Source organism: Hyperoodon ampullatus (assembly GCF_949752795.1).
Source record: "Hyperoodon ampullatus genome assembly, chromosome: X".
In the NCBI taxonomy this organism is placed as follows: domain Eukaryota; kingdom Metazoa; phylum Chordata; class Mammalia; order Artiodactyla; family Ziphiidae; genus Hyperoodon; species Hyperoodon ampullatus.
The window spans coordinates 7,749,590-7,774,555 of NC_136913.1; the positions used below are offsets into that span (position 1 = coordinate 7,749,590).

The following is a 24,966-nucleotide window of genomic DNA, read 5'->3' on the forward strand; positions in this document are numbered from 1 at the left end:
TTTTAGAGTCGTGTGTGTGTGTGTGTGTACCGGAATATGTGTGCACATGCTTGTGGCTGTGTGTGTGTCAAGCTCTTAACATACTGCAGCCAATAAGGGCCTCGTGTCCTACTCTGACACTTAATAGGGTGGGCTGCACGCTACTTCCCCTTTCTATTTTGACTTCGATGCCCCTAATCTCCATGACACTCAGTTGCTAGCAGCCACATGGGGCCAGTTTTCTGGAAGGAAGACATGTCTAGAGCTAGAGTGTTTCCAAGATTCCTGCCAAACAGCCAACACCAGAGGAAGATGCTCTACCCTTCCCACTTAATATTCCCCCATGCCCGACCACCTGCCAATGGCACTTAAATGGGTCTCTCTCAGGCAGGTGGGCTATGACGCACATCACCATGGTAAAACCCGGTGAGTTCACACAGTAACAAAATGTGGTTTACTTTACTCAGCTCAGGAATTCCCAAACGTGTTTGACCCTGGAACCTTGTTGTTTTAACTCCAATTAACACCCTGTAGAACACATTTCAAAAACCACTCATCAGAGGCACTCTAATTCTTATAATCAAGTGCCACCTTTCCAGCTGATAACTGGAGTTCTCGGTTTTGTATTCTGGGGAAGTCTGTTGGATCCCTGAATTGCCTATGGCAGTGAGGGACAGAGGAGTCATCCAGTGGAGTCTGAGGCCCTCCTAGGAGCTCTGAAAAATGGGTACTGTTCAGAGGGAATTTTCTTCTTAGCATCCTCTTGATACAGATAATTTGCTGCTAAAAATGATTTTCATTTTAGATGTCTCATAAGCAGTAGACCAACTTTCTTATACTTGGATTGAGTGAAGAGTTTTGCTTATTTAACACCATTTTAGAAAAGTGCACATAGAATCACACCAAGAACTATATATTAGCGAGGCTTGAGAATATAGTATGTTATACAATCCATTTGCATCCATTTAGTGAGTGGGAAGGAAGGAAATTAGCATTTATTGTAAGTTCACCTTGAGACGGGAACTCAGCTAATATCTTTACTACATGATTTCATTTTATCCCTACAGCAACCATATCAGGTAGGAATAATTGGCCCTGTTTTATAGATTTGTTCACACATTCATTCAGATCAGGCAGTTTGCTATGTGCTGGGGCCATAATGGTGGAAACAAGATGGCTAGGGGTCCTGCCCGCTGGGAGCACATGAGCAAAAGGAGACTGACAAGGATTAGGGAGCAGCCCCAGTGCTACCCGTAATTACTCCTGAGCAATTAGCACAGAGCCAAGCGCTTGATTCCAAAGCATATGCATCTCCTACAATGTACAACTTGAGGCTCTCTCTCCGCTTGGGGTTTTCTGATGTTTCTGAATTGAAAAACTTGTTGTGGTCTGATTCAGCTTGTAGGCGAACATATCCACTTTAAGTGGTTTAACGATGCAGAAAAATCACATCCAACTCTCACTTTAGGAAGGCCTGCATGATTAAAAGTTTCTTCTGGGCATTCTACCCTTGAATAGAAGAATAAAGATGGCTTAGAAATACACAGGCGCCAAAGCCCAAGGCAGACACAGTAGTAAACACAACTATGAAGTCACGTTCTAGAGAAGAATGTTAAGTAATATGAAACCATAAATCCAACAAACATTATGGACTATCTATAACACTTAAGGCCTGTTTATAGGAGTCGCCAGCAATGTTATCGCAACTACTGATAGAGGTAGCTAGTATGAGTCCAGTTTTCTAAGTCAAAAATAGCCCTTGGGGACTTCCCTGGTGGTCCAGTAGTTAAGAATCCGTCTTGAAATTCAGGGGACACCGGTTCAATCCCTGGTCGGGGAACTAAGATCCCACATGCCTCGGGGCAACTAAGCCTGCATGCCACAACTACAGAGCCCGCATTCTGGAGCCCATACGCCACAACTAGAGAGAAGCCTGCGTGCTGCAATGAAGAGCCCACGCATCACAACGAAAGATCCTGCGTGGGACTTCCCTGGTGGCGTGGTGGTTAAGAATCCACCTGCCTACGCAGGGGACACGGGTTCAAGCCCTGGTCAGGGAAGATCACACATGCCGCGGAACAACTAAGCCCGTGCACCACAACTACTGAGCCTGCGAGCCACAACTACTGAGCCTGCATGCCACAACTACTGAAGCCCGTGTGCCTAGACCCATGCTCCACAAGAGAAGCCACCGCAATGAGAAGCCTGCACACCACAACGAAGAGTAGCCCCCGCTTGCAGCAACAAAAGACCCAATGCAGCCAAAGATAAATAATATATATATAAATTTATATATATATATATATATATATATATATATATATAGGGGGCTTCCCTGGTGGCGCAGTGGTTGAGAGTCCGCCTGCCGATGCAGGGGACACGGGTTCGTGCCCCGGTCCGGGAGGATCCCATATGCCGCGGAGCGGCTGGGCCCGTAAGCCATGGCCGCTGAGCCTGCGCGTCCGGAGCCTGTGCTCCGTAACAGGAGAGGCCACAACAGTGAGAGGCCCGCGTACCGCAAAAAAAAAAAAAAAAAAGATCCCGCTTGCTGCAACTAAGACCCGATGCAGCCAAAAATAAATTTGAAAAAAAGAAATGTTTTTTTTTTTTTTTAAAAAAAAAGCTCTTGGAGAAACCCAAAGAACCACAGTCAAAAAGTGACAGTTCTAGGATTTGAATCCAGGATTCCAAATTCCAAGTCCAAGCCCAGTGCCTTTTTACTATATTCTAATTGCTGGAAAGGGAAAAGGGCTCAGGAATTGACCAAGAGGATTGACAAATAGAGACAGAAAGAGATAGGATGCAGAAACAGAGGGCCAAGCGCTCCTAGCAAAATTTTACAGGCACTACGTATTCACATTTGATGGACGTTGAGACTTCTCGTAAGCAGTGGGCCAACTTTCTTATGCCTGGACTTAGTGAAGAGTTTTGCTAATTTAACATCATTTTAGAAAAGTGTACATACAATCACACGAAGAACTATATATTAGTGAGGCTTGAGAATACAGTATATGATACAACTCATTTGTAGAAAGAGCAATCGGTCACGTTTCTGTTCTTGATGAGATGGGCTTGTGAGAGTAGAGCTGAACAGATCCAGGTATGACCTGCTGGGTCGGAGGGAGATCACGTGTGGGCATCCACGCGCTCGTGCTAGACTTCAAATGCAGGTCTTAACTTCCAGTTAAGTTCTCTCTTAACTGTTACGGGGCCACATTCTCCCCCCTGCTAGGTGAGGATTTATTCGTGTTAGACTGTATCGGATTTTTAGGGATTGCTGAGACGTGCAGCTCACACTCGCCATTTCATCTGGACATCTCACAATTTACAGCTGGAGAAAAGCACTATTGGATCCCAGTTGGAAACCATGACGTAAGTGTAAACGCTGTCTAGTAGAGTGTCCTGGGTACACTGGAGTATTAGTGCCGTTCGCAGTTTTTAACTTTAGCATGAATATTTCAGGCAACTGGAGGCAGTTGAGAGCAGCGAAGACAATTAAATACTTGGAACCTACGAGTCATGAGCAAAGAAGCTGGCCGCTCTTGGAGAAGGGAGGAGATCATTTTAAGGATATAAAAGGGATGATAACCAGCTGTTATCCACGTGCTTTGGAAGAGATAAGTATCTAACCAGTCTCAGAGGAGATTTTCTCAAATAGAAGAAGTAACACAAAGAAGTTGTAAAGATACTCTACCCTCCTCCCATTGAAGGAACAGTGAAAACGGAAATACCACTGCCTACCTCTGTGCGGTATTTTGAGAATTAGCACAGTGTGCAACACAAGCAAGCCCTCCAGAAGCATTAGTTTTCTCTCTCCTTCCTCGAAGAAATTCAAGTCGGAAGATGGTATTTTTTGCCCTAGGCCAAAGGTTGGCAAAGTACCGCCTGAGGGCCAAATCTGGCCTGTTTTTGTCAATGGTCTTATTGGAACACACCCTTGCCCATTCATTTCCATCTACGCTAGGCTGCTGGAGACCTACCCAGAGTTGAGTTGTTGTGATGGGGACCTGATAACCTGCAAAGCTGAAAATATTTACTCTCTGGTCCTTTACAGGCAAAGTTTGCAGACTCCTGCTCTAGGATGATAGACCAGCATGAAGGAGCTGTCTGGGGGTCTTCTAGGGATAGTCTTCTATCATGGCTTTGGAAGAGGATCAGTTGGCTCTGAAACTTTGAACGAATGAAGGGTCAAGGCCACTGGCATTGGTTGGAGATGTCATTTAGGTGGCATTAGGTGCTCTTCCGGGGCTCCACAAGAATTGCTATAGGCGTTTGCATCACTGAAGGTGAGTACTTTTATGCCCATCCAGTACGAGTACTGAAGGCATACTGACCCGTCAGTTTCACTGCTGACCTGCCCATTCAAATCATGTCATTTTTATGTCCCCCTACCATAGAATAAGGAATATTTTAAAAGAAGGAGGTATGAAGTTGACAGTTTTGTCCTTTCTTTCTCTCCCACATGAGTCGGCCTTGACCTTTCAGGAGAGGCAAAGCTTCTCAACCAAATAAAAACAGGCCTAACAGAGAATAACACCTGGGTGATTTTTAAAACTAGATAAGCCCTGAGATGGAAGAAAAGATTCCCTTTTATGTTTTGGTCTTCATTTTGATGCTTTGTTATCAAGTATACGATAAGGTCAGGTCTGAGAGTCACAGTAAATGCCGTTTTGTGCCATTATAAGCTTTCTTCCCCCACTAAAAGCAGGCTGATTTTATTCTTTCTAACTGGCGGACTCTTGTTTCAAAGGCCTTGAACTCTAGGCTGATACTGAAAAGGCTTTGACACGTCAAAGGGAAGCATCTTTAACTGGAACAAAGCACCTCAAAGCCTCTATTCTCTGCGGTACTCGGCCTTGAAAATGCAAACAAAGGCAAGGCAGGGCAAGGCCAACCAATCACACCCCAGACACAGGAGCCCAGGCGCCCGAGAATTTCCCAGCAACCCCCCGCACTCACCTCTCCGTGATATTCTTCGCCGTCTGTAGGAAACGCGCGTGATCATTCTCCTTCAGAGAGTGTTCCGCTTGGGAGATCAGGGATGCCGACCGCTCAATGCACTGTTTGCAGTTTGCGATCTGCTGAGCCAGTTTGCGAAGCCTCATCACCTTGAACAAAAGAGAGGCACGAAGATGGTTACACGGGTGGGCTCGCGTAGCGAAAATGTGTCGGGCTGGACCCTCCCGGTGCGCGCGTTTTATTGTATGCGAGTCATCCTTCAGTAAACCTTCAAAAAGGAGGCAGAGAAAGACGGAAACCCCAGCTACGGCACTCTTGTCTTAGCTATGCTTTATCTCCTTGGAGAAGTGTCGCTAATTTGTTTGAAGAGGAAACCCTGAATTGCGAATTGCTTCCCTGTTGATGGGGGAAAAAGGTGTTGCCCAGTGTGAGTTACAGAGGGTCACCGGACCCCTTCCCTCACACCTTCATGACCGTAAGATCGCAGGGAAGCCTGAAACGTTCTCTAGTTCCATGTTTCAGCTGGGCCACTAAGGAAATAAAACACCTCTATAGGTGCAAATGTGTGCCTTAAGTCAAAACCATTTTCTAAAAAGTTCTCTGCCATCCATGTAATAAAATCGCGATGTAAAAACATTAGGCATCACTATTTCCCACACTATCTCCAACTCCTGTGTTAAATTAACAGAAAGGGAGCATTTTTTTCCATTGATTAATATTTTTCCTGTTGAACAGATGAGAGAAAGCCAAAAAAAGCACAGCTGGCCCATTTCCCCTCACCGGGAACGTCATTTCCAGGCACTTTGTGCTTACTTGATAACTAAAACTATTTTGATAAGCATTTCCCAGTCGGGATAAAAACGCACGTTTGGTTCCAGCCTCCATTCCAACTCCTGATTCCGTCTTGCTTGCAAACGACCCTCAAACGTAATTGACCATAACCTCTAGGGCAGGCCAAGATAAGTCCACGGTAACCCACTTGACCATTTGCTCTGGTGTTTGCAATGTGCTCAGAGATGAAGCCCTCTGGCCAGAAGCCAAGTTCAAATGAGACGGCTAATTGGAATTGCCGTGCGCCTGGTGCCCTGGTGCACACAGCCTGGGACAGGTCTTGGCCGGCTTTATGATCATTCCGAAACGGAAAACAGCCCTGGGTGAAAGGGTAGGGAGGCTCAGGCTCCCTCCAGAATTCCTGCTAACTCCAAGAAATTCCTCCTTTCTCCAAGTCATCATTATCATCCCCGCGCAAGTCTAATAGAAGAAAAGGAAGGAAGGAGATGTCAGGACTTGAGGTCTCTGAGGACTGTCCAATTTCAGCTCTGTCTTACTACAGCAAACAAAGGAAATGAATGCTGAATCGTGAGGCATCAGCCACAAGACTGCAGGCAAAAGTGAGAAAGATTCTTGAAAGTAAAGGCTTAGAGAAATGAAGTGTCAAAACTCCGGGGCAAAGAGTATGTTATCTTAAGCCCGGTAAAAGATTTACCTCATTGTATATAATTATAGTGACCATCACCGCAGATTAACTGTGTTCATTAGTTGAATAAAATAACACTTGTTTTACACCAAATAGAATTCAGCTGCTAACATCATTATATCCAGAGGTAAAGCTAAGAAAGGCACAGAGTCCAATTCAAGATATTAGAACGCATCCATCAGAAATTGTCAGAGGAAGAAATATTTAATACAATTCTAACAACAACAACAACATAAGGGCCAAATATTCCTTTTGAATAACTTCATGTCCTTTCGGTATACCTAATAATAGTGACCCCACAGATGACAGATGGAAAAATGCTTGAACTCCAATTTTCTTCTTTTTAAAAAAATTTCTATCCTGATACTGGAAATTAAAAGCGACATAAGAGGAAAAGGAAGAAGAAAAAAAAAGCCCTAAATCATGCATAAGTTGAAGCAAGCCAAAATGAGAGCCTCCTTTGAAAATATAGGAATTTTTTACAAAAAACTGTTGGCGCAATTTTAATTTTAGTTCAGTGTACAATTCCATCTGATATACCAGATTGGAGCTTTTCAAACCTGGTGTGCGCAAGAATCAGCTGGGGACCTTTGTTAAAGAAAAACTGTAGATGTTTGGGCCCCGCACTCGCATATCCTAGGTGAGGGGTTGTAATTGGCAGGGTGGCAGGAATCTGCATTTTAACAAGCAATGAATGCTTTCTGATCTGCAGGTGATGAATCGTCAGTATGGACAGGATTAGCATTTAAAAAACTAAATGAAAGAGGAGAGGAGGAAAAAAGGTAGCAGAAAGCATTCCTGGTAGAAAGGGCAAGATAGTTTTGTAAAACTTATTTCTCTGTGTGTGTGTGTGTTGTTTACGTGTGTGTGTGTCAGTGCTGGGTTTGATGTTATATGTATTTTTTTACTGTGGGTTTCAGTAAAAAGAAAAAAGAAAAGAAAAACTTTTCTAAGTTAGTTCACAAACTATGGTCTGTGGACCATATCCAGCACACAACCTGTTTGTGGAAATAGTTTTAATGGCACACTGCCACATGCATCTGTTTATGAATCATCTATGGCTGCCTTCACACTACACCATTGGGCAGCAGTGAGCTGTTACGATAGAGACCAAAGGGAAAAACCTAAAATATTCATTATCTGGCCCTTTACAGAAAAAGTTTGCTGACTTAAATGATTCTGATCAGATGGCCCTGGATTTGAACACACTCTGTGAAACGCTGTCCTATGTGGTACCACACTTCAGAATCACACACTGAGTATTTAGCAATATTCGAATTTCTTCATTAGAAAACACTTCTTTAGTATATTACTTAAAATTTTTTCCACGTTGGCACTGTTCTTCTTTTTTTCCTTTGGGAAGTGCGACTGCACATTGTCATTTGTGGAATTCACTCCACACTCATCATGGAAATAAATACCCTGCCTCCTTTTGGGGACATAGGCCTATTTAAATCAATTTATTTGCTGTTTATTTTACCTGACAAATGCTTTTGAAAAGTGGCCCTTTATTTTTCTTTAAATGTATTTTAAATGCTTTTATATATACGTAGGGTTCCCATCCCAAAATTGTTTGGTCCAAACCATTGATCCTCAGTTAAAACAAGCATCTGAATCAACAAGGACTGTCCTCAGTGTTTCTATCAGGCTATACAAAAGCCCTGACATGTAGTCCAGGGTAATTATCTTACATTTTGGAGATTCAGAGTACATAAAAGCAGTGACGAGAAGGGACCCTTTTTCTCTTTAGCTGCAGCCTTCTACAATAGGTATGTGTCTGAACATAAACACATAATTGGCTTAATCTGGAGTTTGCTGTCAGCTTTTCCTGTGTTGGCGTGAAATTTACCCCCTACTACTGAAGAAATAAGCCAGTTCTTTCCCGGGGACTCTCAGAGCTTGAGACTCTCCAATCAGTCTAAGTATAAAGGCTGCTGAGCTATTTATTTCAAAGACGGTGCAATGGTCTGAGTGCAGGAATTACCAGCATGTGCTAATGCTTAACACCGCCTGATTGGCAACCTCCCCAGTTGGAGGATTTGCGGTGGGTTTGTTTCCTCCAGATCGAAGGGCATTGTGATTGGCACCAGAGACAGATGAGGGCAAAGTCACTAGCCCTTCTCTGGATTGAGTGTCTTCAGACTTCCCAACCACCAGCCTGGGCACCCTCACTGGGCACCAGGTCCATACGTGCCCTCCCTGCCCAGCCTCTCTGATTTCCAGGGCGTTGGCACCCATGATCTTCTTCTTTTCTGTATCTCTGACACCCAATGCCCTGGCCAGGGACTTAGTCACTGTGAATTCCCGGGTCTGGGATGAACCAGTCCTCGGTCGTGTACCACAGTAGTAATTCAGTGGAAAGCTGAACGGGGCCTTCATCTCTTCATCTTTCCCAAGTAACACTGCCTTCTGAGATTATATCCCTGAGCAAACGGGCACTTTAAAAAAGTGACACATCTCAAACATACGGACCGTTTTTAAGGTCATATGATCAACTGTCCCGTACACAGTACCGGCTTTAGCAAATCTCAGTGTTTTCATCACAGTAGCATCTGATTTTTCAAAAGGAAGTAAAATATTACCGATGGCACTGAAGCCTTGGTGTGTCCCTCCCTAATTTCATTCATGTCCCTCTCCAGAGGAGAACACCCTCTTGATGACTCCCAAGCATGCTGATGTATATATGCCTAAACATTATATGGGATTTTTTTGTAGTTCATCACATTTTATATAATACTTCTCATTCCCTAAGAGTCATCATAAAACTTGCTTCTCTTTTTGTGGTTTGTCCAGATGAATACGTATCACCCTAGTTCGGTACTTCTAATTTCTGAAGACTGTTGCATTGTATAAATGTGCAATTTACTTGTCTTATAAACAGCTTTACTGAGATATAATTAATGTATAAGAAACTGCACGTTTCAAGTACAAATCTGATTAGTTTTCAAATACGTGTAAACCCATGAAACAGTCCTCATATTCAAGATAATGAGCATATATATCACCCCCCTATTCTCCTCCTGTCCCTTTGTAATTCATCCCACCCACCCCTGTCACTCATCGCTCAGCATCCATTGATTTGTTTTCCGTCACTGTAGATTATTAGAAAGTGTTATGTCTAGAATTTTGTATGAATACACTCATGCAGTATATACTCTTTTCTGTCTGGCTTCTTTCACTCACCATAATTATATTGAGATTCATGCTGTTGCATGTGTCAAGAGTTCACTCCCTGCTGGATAGTACTGCATTGTGCGGAAATGCCACAAACCGTTCATCTATTCATCTGTTGATAGACTTTGGGTCATTTCCAGTCAGGAAATTACCCTTAATATTACCCTTAATATTAACGTGAAAATTCACATACAAGTTTTATATAAACATCCGCTTTCATTTTTCTTGGTAAACACCTAGAATGGCTGGATCGAATGGTAAGTGTATGTTTAACTACTTAAGAACCTGCCAAACAGTTTTCTGAAATATACCGTCTCCATTCTTAGAAACAGTGTGTGAGCTATAGTTCCTCCACAGTCTCACCAACACTTGGCATGGTCCAGCTTTTTAATTTAACTATCCCAGTAGGTAAGTAGTGGTATCTCACTGAGGTTTTAATTTGCATTTCCTTAATTATTAATGACTTTGAACATCTTTTCATGTGCTTACTTGCCATCCTTATACCTTCTTTGGTAAAGTATCTATTCAAATCTTTTATCCATTTTGGTGAAGGGGTCATCTATTTCCTTATTAATGAGTTTTGAGAATTTGTTATATATTCTGGATACAATTACTTTATTAAATAAATAATTTATAAGTATTTTCTCCTAATATGTGGCTTGTCTTTACATTCTCTTAAGAGTGCCTTTTGAGGAGAAGTTATTACTTTTGGTGAAATACAATATATAATTATCTCTATAGTTTGTAAATATTTCTTTTATGTTTCTGCCAGTGCATATAATCTTTGGCCAACCAAAGTTCACCAAGATTTCCTCCCATGTTTTCTTTCTTCTAGAATTTTCAGAGTTTTTACCTTTTACATTTAGGTATATGATCTATTGACATTTAATTTTTGTATGTGGTGTCAAGTACGGATCCAGTTTCCTATTCTTATGTGTAGACAGCCTCCCCTATGTGGAGGCTAAAACTCAGCTTCCAAAATTCCCTTCCCACTGAGTTTTCTTTGCCATTTCAGTGCATACATTTTTCCCTCTGAAACTTCTAATTTGTTACTTTTATATCTTTTTTTTTTTTTCGTATTTCACATCCTTCTTTTGTGGCTTCACAATTTTTTGCTCTTTTAAGATAGAAGTTATTCCTTCATGTATCTCTTTGAACATCTTAACATTTTCACATAAAATTAATTTCAACTGAGGTGAGAAAATGTCTTTGATTTTGTTGGCTGTATTTTTAGAAATTCAAGATCTCTTTATTTGCTTTGGAATTGTGGTTTGAGTTTCTGTTTTCAAGGGCTGAAGTCATTCATAATGTTTTTCTCCCTCACCCACCTTGCTTAGCCTATCCTGGCTGTTTTACAGTCTCCTTCACCCCATCCTTGGGGGTCCTCATTCCAGAATCTTGTATTATCTCTGCATTTCTGAGGCTCCCGTTTTGTGTAGGTATGAGAAACAGTGCAGAGCCAGCCTCCAACCCAGCTGACTTACTCTAGACTCCCAGGCCTGAAGTTTGCTAACAGCTACGACCCTAGGTGAAGGCTGGCAATAATCTGTTTTCGGTCCCTTTGAATGAACTAAGAAGCCTTACACAGCCCATGGCATTAACCAAAATGCCTGATTTCACTTTCCCATACCATCTGGAGCACTTCTAGCCCTTTTACCCCAACATTTCCAAAACTATTTAGCCACAGGAGTTGAAGGTGTTGCTGCTTTAGTCTCTTCCAGACCAAGTCCCAGGAGCCTGTGTCTTAAAAAGCCACCATCATGGCTTTGTAGTTTTTTTCTATTTCTGGCCCATGGAGATATTTATCTGGTTTGGGGCCCAGCTATGTGTCTCTTTGCTTTTCTATTTTACTATGTTCCTTATCACAGACATGTGCCCAGGGTAGAGTGGGTGCACCAGAGCATGAAGCCCATGCATCACCATGGCTGGAACTGGGGACACACACCCCTTCGCTACTTTGCTCTAGCTCATGAGAGGAACCCTCATGCTGGGAAGTTACGTAAGGGAAAGGAAGACCTGCTGGCCAGGAAGTTGGGGCGGAGAGTCACTGCAGGCTGAATAAGGGCCCCCAAAGATGCCCACATCCTATTCCCAGGAGTTTTAAAAATATGATACCTTACATGACAAAAGGGACTTCGCAGATATGATTAAGTGCAGGATGGGGGATATCCTAGATTATCTGGTTGATAATCTTATGAGGGAGAACCAGGAGAGTCTGTGCCAGAGAAAGAGATTTGAGGATGGGTGCAATGCTCAGAGTGGTATGAAGATACCACAAGCCAAGGAATGTGGGTGGCTTCTAAAAGCCAGAAAAGAAATGGATTCTGCCCTAGAGCCTCCAGAAAGAAACAGCACTGCTGAAATCTTGACTTTAGCCCAGTTGTGACTGCTTTTAGACTTCTGACCTCCAAAAGGTCAGGTATCAATAAATCTGTGTTGTTTTAAGCCACCAAGTTTGTGGGAATCTGTTCCAGCAGCAATAAGGAAGTAATATGCATATTGAGAGCTGATCCCTGCACATGACCACGTAAAGGCAACAAATTACCTTCCACAAGTATGTTAATAATTAATTACAGTTGTTTTCAGGCTCTCATGTGCCTGCGAACCTGGAAGACGTCAGGTATTAAGAGAAATACACATGGTGCATGATGACAGAAGAGGAAGTAGATCCTGTACAGATTCCAGGCTGACACTCAGAGTAAGTTGTATGTGGGGGAAAGTAGCTGTTCAACACATCTGAGTCCGTCCCTGGCCAGGGAATAATTGTGTATTAATTTGATAATCTACTGGAACAGCTTCCAGAACTATTGGATTTGACTTCAACTCTTCTGATCACCATCACAATGTACATGTATAAATCTTTTTCAATCTATACAGACAAAGCAGTCTAAAACATTCTACAATATTAGAAGCACCTTTAAAAGTTTGAAGAAAACAGAGAAAAGCACATACATTAGCTGTTGTAATCTGTGTACTACTTAATACTTGCCAACTGGATTTAATTATACGTGTCATTATAGTTATGAGCAGTAATAATAGAAATTCATGAACTGACTGGATCTGGGATGAATGTTTCTATTTTTAGATATTTACAAAATTGTCTTGTGAGGGTGGCAGAGAAATGGGGAAAATAAAGTAGATCATAAGTATTTCAATAAAAATATGACTAATTTAAAAATAGAATAAAGTGATGGATTCTTAAGTTATCAACATTTCTGAATGAATTTTGAATAAATAAGAAGATGGCCATAAAGAATATAACCTAAATTTGTGAATTGCTTTTTGAATATAGTTTACTATAAAACCATAGGAATTTTAAACATACAAACATTAGCAAAGAAGTACTATTAATATTGTATATCCACAAAGGGGTATAAGATATAGTGAAACTACAGGAGTTTTGCCACGATGAAATGACACCTGTCTAAATTCCCTCAAGAGCACGAGAAAGCACTTCATAATTTCTGTATATAAAGTCTGATTCATTTAAACATTTATTTAATACTGTTTTGATTGCTAGGATATACCAATAAATATGAAATGAACTTTTCCTCTATGGAACCCACCTTCTCATAGAGAAGAGAGATGGAAAACAGTGGCTACAATAGACCAGAGCTCCATGCTGTGCCCTGGAGCTGGGTAATGGAGCAGCCTTTGTATTACAGGTATGCATAGGAGACCATAACACAAAGAAAGGATGGAGGAAAAAATGGCCAACCAAGAGGCTTTGAAGTACGTCTTAAAGACCTAGGACGAGATTATACACAATATAGAAAAAGGGGTCATTCAATATTTCCTAAGCTATTGAAGTGCATGGGAGTATATTTTCTCTAGGTGGAGAATACAAAACCTTCGGCCCTAGAAATCGTACCTTCCCTTCTTTGATCTTGGTTCCAATAATCTGTCGTCTTTGCTGAATGATCTCAATAAGAAGATCACACTCCTCCATCAATTTGGCTTCTTGACGTGATGCATTGACCTATGGGATAGATAAAATGGTGAGCATTAATTTGGCATTTGTTTTAGTTAAATGCTCTTTTTTTAATGTAGACTAGTATATTTCTGGTAATTGCTGAAAAAATATTTTATTAAAGAATTTATTGAGGTATAGTTGCTATACAATATTATATGTTTCAGGTGTACAATATAGTGATTCACAATTTTTAAAGGTTATATTCCATTTATAGTTATTATTAAATATTGGCTATGTTCCCTGTGTTGTACAATATATCCTTGTAGCTTATCTATTTTATACATAGTAGTTTGTAGTTCTTAATCCCCTACCCCTATCTTGCCCCTCCCCCCTTCCCTCTCCCCACTGGTAACCACTAGTTTGTTCTCTATATCTGTCATGAAAAGATAGTTTATTTTTTTATTTGTCTACTTTTTTCTTTTTTTAAACATCTTTATTGGAGTATAATTATAATTGCTTTACATGTTAGTTTCTGCTGTTCAACAAAGTGAATCAGCTGTACGTACACATATATCCCCACGTCCCCTCCTTCTTGTGTCTCCCGCCCACCCTCCCTATCCCACCCGTCTAGGTGGGCACAAAGCAAGGAGCTGATCTCCCTGTGCTATGCGGCTGCTTCCCACTAGCTATCTGTTTTACGTTTGGTAGTGTATATATGTCCATGCCACTCTCTTTGTCCCAGCTTACCCTTCCCCCTCCCCCTGTCCTCAAGTCCATTCTCTATGTCTGCATCTTTTTGCGGTATGCGGGCCTCTCACTGTGTGGCCTCTCCTGTTGCGGAGCACAGGCTCCAGACTCGCAGGCTCAGCGGCCATGGCTCACGGGCCCAGCCGCTCCGCGGCATGTGGGATCTTCCTGGACCGGGGCACGAACCCGTGTCCCCTGCATCGGCAGGCGGACTCTCAACCACTGAGCCACCAGGGAAGCCCTATGTCTGCATCTTTATTCCTGTCCTGCCCCTGGGTTCTTCAGAACCTTTTTTTTTTTTTTAGATTCCATATATATGTGTTAGCATACCATATTTATTTTTCTCTTTCTGACTTCACTCTGTATGACAGACTCTAGGTCCATCCACCTCACTACAAATAACTCAATTTCGTTTCTTTTTATGGCTGAGTAATATTCCATTGTATATATGTGCCACATCTTCTTTATCCAGTCATCTGTTGATGGACACTTAGGTTGCTTCCATGTCCTGGCTACTGTAAATAGTGCTGCAGTGAACATTGTGGTACATGTCTCTTTCTGAGTTATGGTTTTCTCAGGGTATATGCCCAGTAGTGGGATTGCTGGGTCATATGGTAGTTCTATTTTTAGTTTTATAAGGAACCTCCATACTGTCCTCCATAGTGGCTGTATCAATTTTCATTCCTACCAACAGTGCAAGAGTGTTTCCTATGAAAAGATATTTTAAATGTTAACTCTTCTTCCAATTATGCAGGGATGGCAAATATAGGACTTACATGTCCACTCCCTATCTTCTTGCACCCCTGGAAAATATTTATTATCCAATGATAGCAGTCTTTTTTGCTAAGCCATACTGAACCTCAGGATCTTTCTTTTTAAAAAAAAAAAAAAAATTTATTTGGCCACGCTGGGTCTTAGTTGCAGCATGCGGGATCTTTGTTACCACGTGCGGGATCTGTTAGTTGCAGCATGCAGGATCTAGCTACCTGACCAGGGGTCGAACCCAGGCCCCCTGCACTGGGAGTACGGAGTCTTAACCACTGGACCACCTGGGAAGTCCCTCAGGATCTTTCTTAACACACCACGTATGTAGCTATTACCAACTGATTGAAAATTGACGCTTGAAATATATTTGCAATTCCTGCTTTTATATTTTGAAGGAAAGTGCAATTTTAGCCTGTTAAACATAAAAAGTTAGAAAAAGCTAATATTATTCTTTTATGGAGGATAGATTATGATCAATATCTTTTGAACAAATTTTCCAAAAGTAAGATAGCAAGGTTACATTACATTTATTTAACTTTTCTTTTATATACAGACATAAACTTTGTATTTAATCACTATAAAAACATCAAAAAGGAAGAGGATGGTTGAATATCTTATTAATCTTATGGCATAATTTAAAATCTTACTTCTGGTATACTTCAGGAAGGCCGGGGTTCTACAATGAAAGCCTGCCATTGTCCTGGCAAGGTAGATCATTGTAGAATGGCTTGTATTTGTAGTTTTTAAGGCTCATTGTATGCAAGGGAGGGTTAAAATTAGCTCATTCTTGGCAACTGGGCTTGGGAAATACTCTGCACGTGCTATTTCCTCCATCTCATGACAATTCTGAAATGCTTATTCACAGACAGAGACCCAGAAATCACAGCTGTGGGAAATGGAGATAGCATGCATGAGTTTTATGATTTTAACACAGCGCAGGAGAAGCTGCAGTGTTACAAAGAAGGACAATAGCACTGATTACTCCAGTATAACTCAGGGAGGAGACATGGCCCAGTCATTAAGCCCTTTTGATTAGGGATACTTTCTTTAACTGGAGTAATTTCAATCTCTATGAATGACACAAACCGGAAGTGGGGTCAGGAGTTCAGAATAAAAATTCACTGATGGCTGTTCAGAGAAATCATGTCCTGTTTCCAGAGACCAGGATTCCTTGAGTTTTATTCCTGTTCACTGTAAGACAGGGCAGAGAGACAACTCAAGATACTGCCTTATTGAGGAGATGATGGTCACTGGCCATTTGCAGCGAACTATGAGATCATGTCCTATGTCAGATTAGCACACAGACATATTTGCTAAATGTTTCATAAACAAAAGAAAGAATTAAGAATGCATTGATGGACAAGCACAGAACGTGGAACTCAGGCTAATATTTCAAGGAAGTTAATCACTGGGCTCAATTTCTCTTACCATTACTTTTCTGTCATCATTTCTAGTTCCCCTTGAGGCTTCTCAAATAAGTTGAGCTATCTATGGAAATATTTACTTGAAACCCCACTACTCTCAAGAAATTTCTTGTCATTTCTTTTGACTTCAACCTGAATTTAATAACTGACTACAACTGAGCTGTGAAAAGGGTGGGATCATATTGAAACCATGGGCCCATTATAATGGAGAAAGTGAAATTTCTGGAAAATAGCACCTTACACTTGAAAAGTATCTCCTAGAATGAGCCCTCAGAGCTAAGTTGTACTTGAACATACAATCAAGGTAAATCCAATTGGATGCAAGCTCCATAAAGGGAGGGATCTTTGGCTGTTGTATGAAATGAGGCATCTATCCCAAGCATCTGGCACCATATTTGGCACAGAATAGGCATTCAAAAACTATTTGTTGAATGAACAGACAGTGAAAATGATCTTCCAACAAGAGACAAGGTAAAATGTAATGAAGCAAGTAGCTATCATGATATATTACAAGCACTCAATACGCAGGTATTGGATTTATTGGTTTTCTAGGACTGTATAGACACAAAAATATGTCTTAAGTTTTTTTTTTAAGGGGGGAGGGTGTTGATTTTCTTTTTTTTTTACAGCCTTATTGAAATATACTTCACATATCATAAAATTCACCCATTTAAAGTGTACGGTTTGTGGGTTTGAGTGTTCTCAGAGTTCTATTATCATCATCACAATCTAATTTTAGAAAACTTTCAATATCCCCTAAAGAATTCCCATACCCATTTGCAGTAACTCCACAGTCTTGCTACCCACCCCATTTCAAGGCTTAGGTAACCACTAATCTATGTTCTGTCTCTTTATGGATTTGCCTGTTCTGGACATTATAAAAATGGAATCAAACAATATGCGATCCTTTTTGTCTGGCTTATTTCACTTAGCATAATGTTTTCAAGATTCCTCCAAGTCATAGCATGTGTCAGTACTTCATCCCTTTAAGCAATATACCACATTTTGTTTATCCATTCTCTAGTAGATGGACATGCGGGTTGCTTCTACTCTTTAGTTACTATAAACAATATTGCTATGAACATTCATGTATAAATTTGTGTGTGCACATATGTATTCATTCTTATTGAGTACAGGAGTAGAATTGCTGGGTCACATGTTAATTCTGTGTTGAACTTTTTGAGGAACTGCCAAACTGTTTTCCAAAGGGGTTGCATCATTTGATATTCCAACAAGAAGTATGTGAGGCTTCCAATTTCTCCACATCCTTGTCAACACTTGATACTGTCTGTCTTTTTTGTTTTGTCCATCCTAGTGGGTGTGGAGTGGCATCTCATTGTGGTTTTGATTTGCATTTCCCTGATGGTTAATGATGTCGAGCATCTTTTCATGTGCTTCTTGGCCATATGTGTACCTAATTTAGAGATAAGACTATTCAGATCCTTTGCTCATTGTGTAATTGGGTCATTTGTCTTATATAGTTGAATTGTATGATTTCTTTATATATTCTGGATACAAGTCCCTTATTAGCTATGTGATTTGCAAATCTTTTCTCCCATTCTGTGGTTTGTCTTTTCATTTTCTTGATGGTGACTTTTGAAGCCAGAAGTTTTAAATTTTGATGGAGTCTAATTTATCTATTGTTCTACTGTCACTTGTGCTTTTGGTGTTGTAGCTAAGAAACCTAATCCAAGGTCATGAAGATTTATACCTCAGTTTTCCTCTAGAAGTTTTATCTCCTACACTTATGTCTACAAACCATTTTAAATTAGGTTTTGTGTATTATTATGAGAAGTAGGGGTCCAACTTCATCCTTATATTTATGGATATCCAGTTGCCTAAGCACCATTTATTGAAAAGACTATTCTTTCCTCCATTGAAGTGTCTTAGCACTTGGTCAAAACTCAATTGACCATATTGTGAGGTCCTTAGGTTTTGATGTGGCTGCTAACATATTCTCTGGTTAAAGATATTCTGGTTTTCATAACTCAAAAAGACACATGCACCCCAATGTTCATCGCAGCACTATTTACAATAGCCAGGTCGTGGAAGCAACCTAAATGCCCATCGACAGACAAATGGATAAAGAAGATGTGGTACATATATACAATGGAATATTACTCAGCCATAAAAAGGAACAAAATTGGGTCATTTGCAGAGACGTGGATGGACCTAGAGACTGTCATACAGAGTGAAGCAAGTCAGAAAGAGAAAAACAAATATCATATGTTAACACGTATATGTGGAATCTAGAAAAATGGTACAGATGAACCAGTTTGCAAGGCAGAAATAGAGACAGAGATGTAGAGAACAAACGTATGGACACCAAGGGGGGAAAGGGGAGGTGGGATAAATTGGGAGATTGGGATTGACATATATATACTAACTAATATGTATAAAATGGATAACTAACAAGAACCTGCTGTATAGCACAGGGAACCCCACTTCACTGTACGGTAGAAACTAACACAACATTGTAAAACAACTGTACTCCCCCCGCCAAAAAGAAGATATTCTGGTTTTGACTGAACCTAGTAAGACCCTGCTAGTAACTCTAAAGTAGGTGCCATGAAATGTGGTATGGAGTACGAACTCTGCTCATAGGATGATACTGAGAAAGTCGAGTATGTCCATTTCTAAGTTGTCCTATTTTGTAAAATGAGGTGAATATTATCTGTTCTCTCAGTCAAGTGGGATTTTTTTCCCCCTGCGGTACGCGGGCCTCTCACTGCTGTGGCCTCTCCCATTGCGGAGCACAGGCTCCGGACGCGCAGGCTCAGCGGCCATGGCTCATGGGCCCAGCCGCTCTGTGGCATGTGGGATCTTCCTGGACCGAGGAGCGCACCTGTGTCCCCTGCATCGGCAGGTGGACTCTCAACCACTGCACCACCAGGGAAGCCCTCAAGTGGGATTTTTGTGGTAAATACAATACCACAATATATGAGGAATAATATATGGGGAAATGACTTACATTATGAAGCCATAGACAAATCTGAGGTAGTATTGTCTGTATTAGGAAGTCATTTTGTTAAGAGACTATGATTTAGTTTGGGATCTATTTCACTCTCAAAATCATTGCAATTTGGGTTACTCTATGGTAGGAAAAGTGTCTCAGTCACCATCATAATGTGGGGTTCAATTTAATCCAAATTCTGACTAATCGATATTTACGATAATTAGGTTTGTTTTACCAACAAAGTGGACTGAAATCTACTTTGTTGAGCCAAATATGTTTTGAGAAAGCTGATACTGCAACCACCATCGTCCCAAAATATAAATTCCAAGAAATTGGGGAATATCATCTGATCATTTTAGGCCAAGTATTATCCTTAGATCTTTTTTTTTTTTTTTTTTTCCGGTATGCGGGCCTCTCACTGTTGTGGCCTCTCCCGTTGCGGAGCGCACAGGCTCCGGACACGCAGGCTCAGCGGCCATGGTTCACGGGCCCAGCCGCTCTGCGGCATGTGGGATCTTCCTGGACCGGGTCACGAACCCGCGTCCCTTGCATCGGCAGGCGGACTCTCAACCACTGCGCCACCAGGGAAGCCCTATCCTTAGATCTTTCAAAGAATACAGATGTGACCTTCCTTTGAAACTGGGAAAGTTTAATCTCTTTTCCAACTTTGATGAAGCTTCCAAATATGTGTAACCCTACCATTCTTATATTCCAAAAGGTACAATAAAATGAGTTGAATGCTATCCTATATTTCTAAAATCCTTCCAGTACAAAGAAGTTTTCCAGTTGTGCTGTTTCATTTGTCACTTAAAAAAAAAGTTAATGATTTCATTGGACTTCATTTCTTATACAAGCTATTCATTAAAATATGGCAGGGTTTATTGGTTACTTGCAGTGTGTTCAGGTGTTTCCAGCTCCCAGTTTTGGTTTGGAAGCTGGCAGCTCCTGGTTATGATTTTAGCTTTTATTTCTGATTCACATCTTTTGATTCAGAAACCACGAAGGCTGATGGAAGTGCTTTGAGTAGGGCCAATCTAAGGGTTCAAGAAACAACCCCCAAACCCTCTTTTACAGACCTCCACTTCTACCTTTGTGTCATAAGTCTCCTTCTTGGTCCTTAACCTAAACACAAGGCGAGTGGAGAGAATTAGGAACGATGACCAGTGGTAGCAACTGCTGTATACCACCTCTGGACCACATGGAAATAGGGTGCTTCTCCTATAGAGCCCTTCACATCGCAGGACAAAATAGAGCTTAAAACTGAGCCCTCTTCCCATTTCAGGCTCCTCCCTGCTACTTTTTTTTCTCACCTTCATTGCACTCATGAGTAAATATCACATCAGCCCCTCAAGAGGAGAAATTCGGTCCCTCTCACCTCATCTCTGTGTTGGCCTCAGCCATGTGCTCACCATGTATCTTCTCTACATCTGGAGTTACAGCTTCCTTTCTTTTCTTTTTTGGCTGTGCCATGCGGCTTGTGGGATCTTAGTTCCCCGACCAGGGATCAAACCCGGGCCCTGGGCAGTGACAGCATGGAGTCCTAACCACTGGACCACCAGGGAAGTCCCTACAGCTTCCTTTCTTGCCGCGAAATGCGTCCTCCTCCCCACCGTTGTCTCCTAGTCTTTAGTACTAACTTTGTCTCTTTGCAAAATACTCTAAATTAAAGTCTTCTAAAGTGAGATCTAATCCCAATTCTTTCAGAACTTATTTCTTCTTTCCGGAGTTATCACACTATTTTTTTTAAGGCCCTAACGAACACCTTTTCGGAGACTGGAAGTACCATAGCCGATGTAACACAAGCTCAAGCCATGACTGCTCTCAGAATACACTTGCAGCCTTCACCTTGAAAGAGCTACATACCACTGTTGACCCATTCACCTTTCCATTCACTTATTCATTCAAATAACAGCAACTGGGTTCCCACAGTGTATCAGCCAGCATTCCAAGTGCTGGGCATACATTGTGACCCAAGAGAGACAAAGTTCCCATTATCACAGAGTTTACATGTAAGCAAAGGGCAACAGGCTGAACAAGCCAAGAAATAAATAAAAATTTCAGATCGTGATGTGTGTAAAGGAAATCACAGAGGGTAATGGGATCGAACACGGCTGAGAGGAGGGTCTTTTTTTTTTTTTTTTTTTTTGCGGTACGTGGGCCTCTCACTGTCGTGGCCTCTCCCGTTGCGGAGCACAGGCTGCGGACGCGCAGGCTCAGCGGCCATGGCTCACGGGCCCAGCCGCTCCGCGGCACGTGGGATCTTCCCGGACCGGGGCAGAAACCCGTGTCCCCTGCATCGGCAGGCAGACTCTCAACCACTGCGCCACCAGGGAGGCCTAAGGGTCTTTTTTAATAGTGGTCACGATCAGACAAGAATTCTCTGACAAGTCTCTCGAGGGATGAAAAGGAACCAGCCAAAAGATGTGGAAAGGGTGTCTGCAGGCACTCCTGATGCTGCTTTTTTGTTTTTGTATTTAGCAATGTCTTTTTATTTTATTTTTTTAAACATCTTTATTGGAGTATGATGGATTTAACAGACCTCCTTGCAAACATTTAAAAACTCGTTTCTGACCTCCACATCAATACTTGGGGCCTTTTCACATCCATTTGCAGACAGGCTCAGAGCGTGAAAAAAATGAGCCAGCAGCCAGCTGCGGTTGAACAAGACACGTTCTGCCTTCTTGCTCCAGCTCTCATAGAACCATAGGATGGGGACAACAGAAGTGGCACAGCACTGAGCAAGAAGCGTCGGCTCTGCAGCCAGTTAGCCTGGGTCTGAGTCCCCGCTCTAGCATTTGTTAGTGGGGCGACCTCAGCCAAATCACTTAACACTTCGAAACCTCCTTTTCTTGTTTATAAAATAAAGAAAATACAATCAACCAGGATGACTTGTTTTTAGGATTTAAGATTATAATCTATGTGTGGGGTGTGTATGTATGTGTGTGTGTATTTCCCTGACGAGCAATGGTTCATGATTAGCCAGTGCTCCTGGTGACTTCACAGAGTGTAATTACTGTGAATAACGGAATGGATTGTATTTATCTTCTATCTAGGGTGTCCACAGTTGTCCTAAACTAACTTTTTTGGGGGCAGGAAGGGTAAAATGGGAAGGGAAATGTGTAAGATACAGAAGAAGAGAGTCCTGCTTGTACGGAGTTGCTAATCCACTGTCTCCTATTCCTAGGGTAATTTTGCAGCTTCTCTTGGACAGACTCTGACTTTCTGATCCATGATAGCCCAGTGGAAGACAAACTGGCAAGTTGAATAATGATGTGAGGCCATTGCTCCCGTCTCACCCTAGTAGTAGCCCTGAGAGCTAATTCAGCACAGGGCCACCGGCCGCATTCACGCTTGGATCAGCTACCAAGAATCAGCCACAGTCCCATGTAAGTTGCCCCTGGGTGCACAGTTTATCTGCCTTTTTTAGAAATGCAGTTACATGTACACATTCCCCAGATTAGTTAATGATCACATAAATGGGTTGGCTGTTTTCTCCAGAGCACTTGGTTAGCCAGGCCCAGTAAAAAGTCCCCCCGCTAAATTTTATGGTGTAATAGTGTTACAGTATTTCACAGAAGGGGTGGCGTGAAATGGACAATTTATTACTTTGTTCTTGTCATATGTATATGAACATTAAAGGGATTTAATTACATCCACACACTAAAAATTGGACTACGTGTCTGTGAAATGTTCCTTAGAAGTCTGTAAAGTTTCTAAGTATTTCTAAAAACTTGCTCTTTTAATTTTTTTAAAAAATATATTTATTTAGTTTTGGCTGCAATGGCTCGTTGTTGCTGTGTGCGGGCTTCTCACTGCGGTGGCTTCTCTTGTTGCAGAGCACGGACTCTAGGCACGCGGGCTTCAGGAGTTGTGCCACATGGGCTCAGTAGTTTTGGCTTGCGGGCTCTAGAGCACAGGCTCAGTAGTTGTGGCGCACGGGCTTAGTTGCTCCGCGGCATGTGGGATCTTCCCGGACCAGGGTTCGAACCCGTGCCCCCTGCACTGGCAGGTGGATTCTTAACCACTGTGACACCAGGGAAGTCCCTGCTCTTTTTTTTTTTTTTTTTTTTTTTTTTGCGTTACGCGGGCTTCTCACTGCTGTGGCCTCTCCCATTGCGGAGCACAGGCTCCTGGATGCGCAGGCTCAGCGGCCATGGCGCACGGACCCAGCCGCTCCGCGGCATGTGGGATCTTCCCAGACCGGGGCACGAACCCACATCCCCTGCATCGGCAGGCGGACTCTCAACCACTGCGCCACCAGGGAAGCCCGTCCCTGCTCTTTTAATTTGACTTGTATTCCACTGAGATGTTCAGTGCAGGGTATAACGTCATCAGATTTCAGATATGTGTGGCCTTCACATCTTTAGAAATATTTTATGGAACTCTTCTATCAACGGGGAAAAATATCTGGCCACTTCGCACAGGTGGAATTGGACTAATATGCATGTGAAAAACCTCTAGATTTTCAAAGTAAAACCTTTAAATTCCTCCTGTGAAAAGGATATGCTGACTTGATAGATCACTTCCTATTCATACCCAGTGCAAACAATGAAGTAAGCCTAGGAGAGGATGACCCCGACGTGCTAGGGAAAGGAAACTTTCTTTCAGGGTGTTGAGGGAAGAAGGGTGCTGGCACTGCACAATTCCACAGGCCACCATTCACTTTGGGTTTGTTTTAAGATTTTTTTTTTTTTTGATGTGGACCATTTTTAAAGTCTTTATTGAACTTGTCACAATATTGCTTCGGTTTTATGTTTTGGTTTTTTGGCCACGAGGCATGTGGGATCTTAGCTCCCTGACCAGGTATCGAACCCGCACCCCCTGCATTGGAGGGCGAAGTCTTAACCACTGAACCGCCAGGGAAGTCCCCACCATTCACTTTGAAAGCACGAGACTGGTGCCCCCGCCAACCTGTGCAGCCCAGGAGAGCCCCCTACCACGCTGGCCCACCGTTAGTGTACTCTTGATATTGTACCCCTTTGGCTTAAGACTCTAAACCTGATCCCCTGAAATCACTACCAACGAGATTGGGGGTTTAAAAGACAAATGTCTACTTTACAAATTTGCCTAGAATTGGTCCTCCTGGCAAAAGCAAAGCTGTACCATGATTCAAATGATGGTGACCTTGAGAAAGGTCAAAACTCTTTTTTGGATGCTCAACATTGCTAATTATTAGAGAAATGCAAATCGAAACTACAATGAGATATCACCTCACACCAGTCAGAGGGGCCATCATTAAAAAAATCAACAAATAAGAAATACTGGAGAGGGTGTGGAGAAAAGGGAGCCCTCCTACACTGCTGGTGGGAATGTAACTTGGTGCAGCCGCTGTGGAGAACAGTATGGAGGTTCCTTAAAAAACTAAAAATAGAGTTGCCATATTATCCAGTAATCCCACTCCTGGGCATATATACATACAGAACTATAATTCAAAAAGGTACATGCACCCCTATGTTCACAGCAGCAGTATTTATAATAGCCAATACATGGAAACAACCTAAATGTCCATCAACAGATGAATGGATAAAGAAGATGTGGTATAGGGACTTGCCTGGTGGTCCAGTGGTAAAGA

General features: G+C 41.9%; 1 protein-coding gene across 3 annotated transcripts in view; it reads right to left on the bottom strand.

Moving 5' to 3' along the window:
• MID1 (midline 1) overlaps positions 1-24,966 on the bottom strand; it is a gene marked incomplete at its 5' end in the record, with an annotated part of 129,577 nt that overhangs the window by 44,077 nt on the left and 60,534 nt on the right. For 2 of the 3 annotated variants that reach the window (XM_079727031.1, XM_079727029.1), the window contains 2 exons: positions 4,939-5,087; positions 13,461-13,568. In XM_079727031.1, coding sequence (XP_079583157.1) covers positions 4,939-5,087; positions 13,461-13,568 — 257 coding nt within the window. The remainder of the gene's footprint in view (positions 1-4,938; positions 5,088-13,460; positions 13,569-24,966) is intronic. The other variant, XM_079727030.1, reaches the window with a different exon arrangement.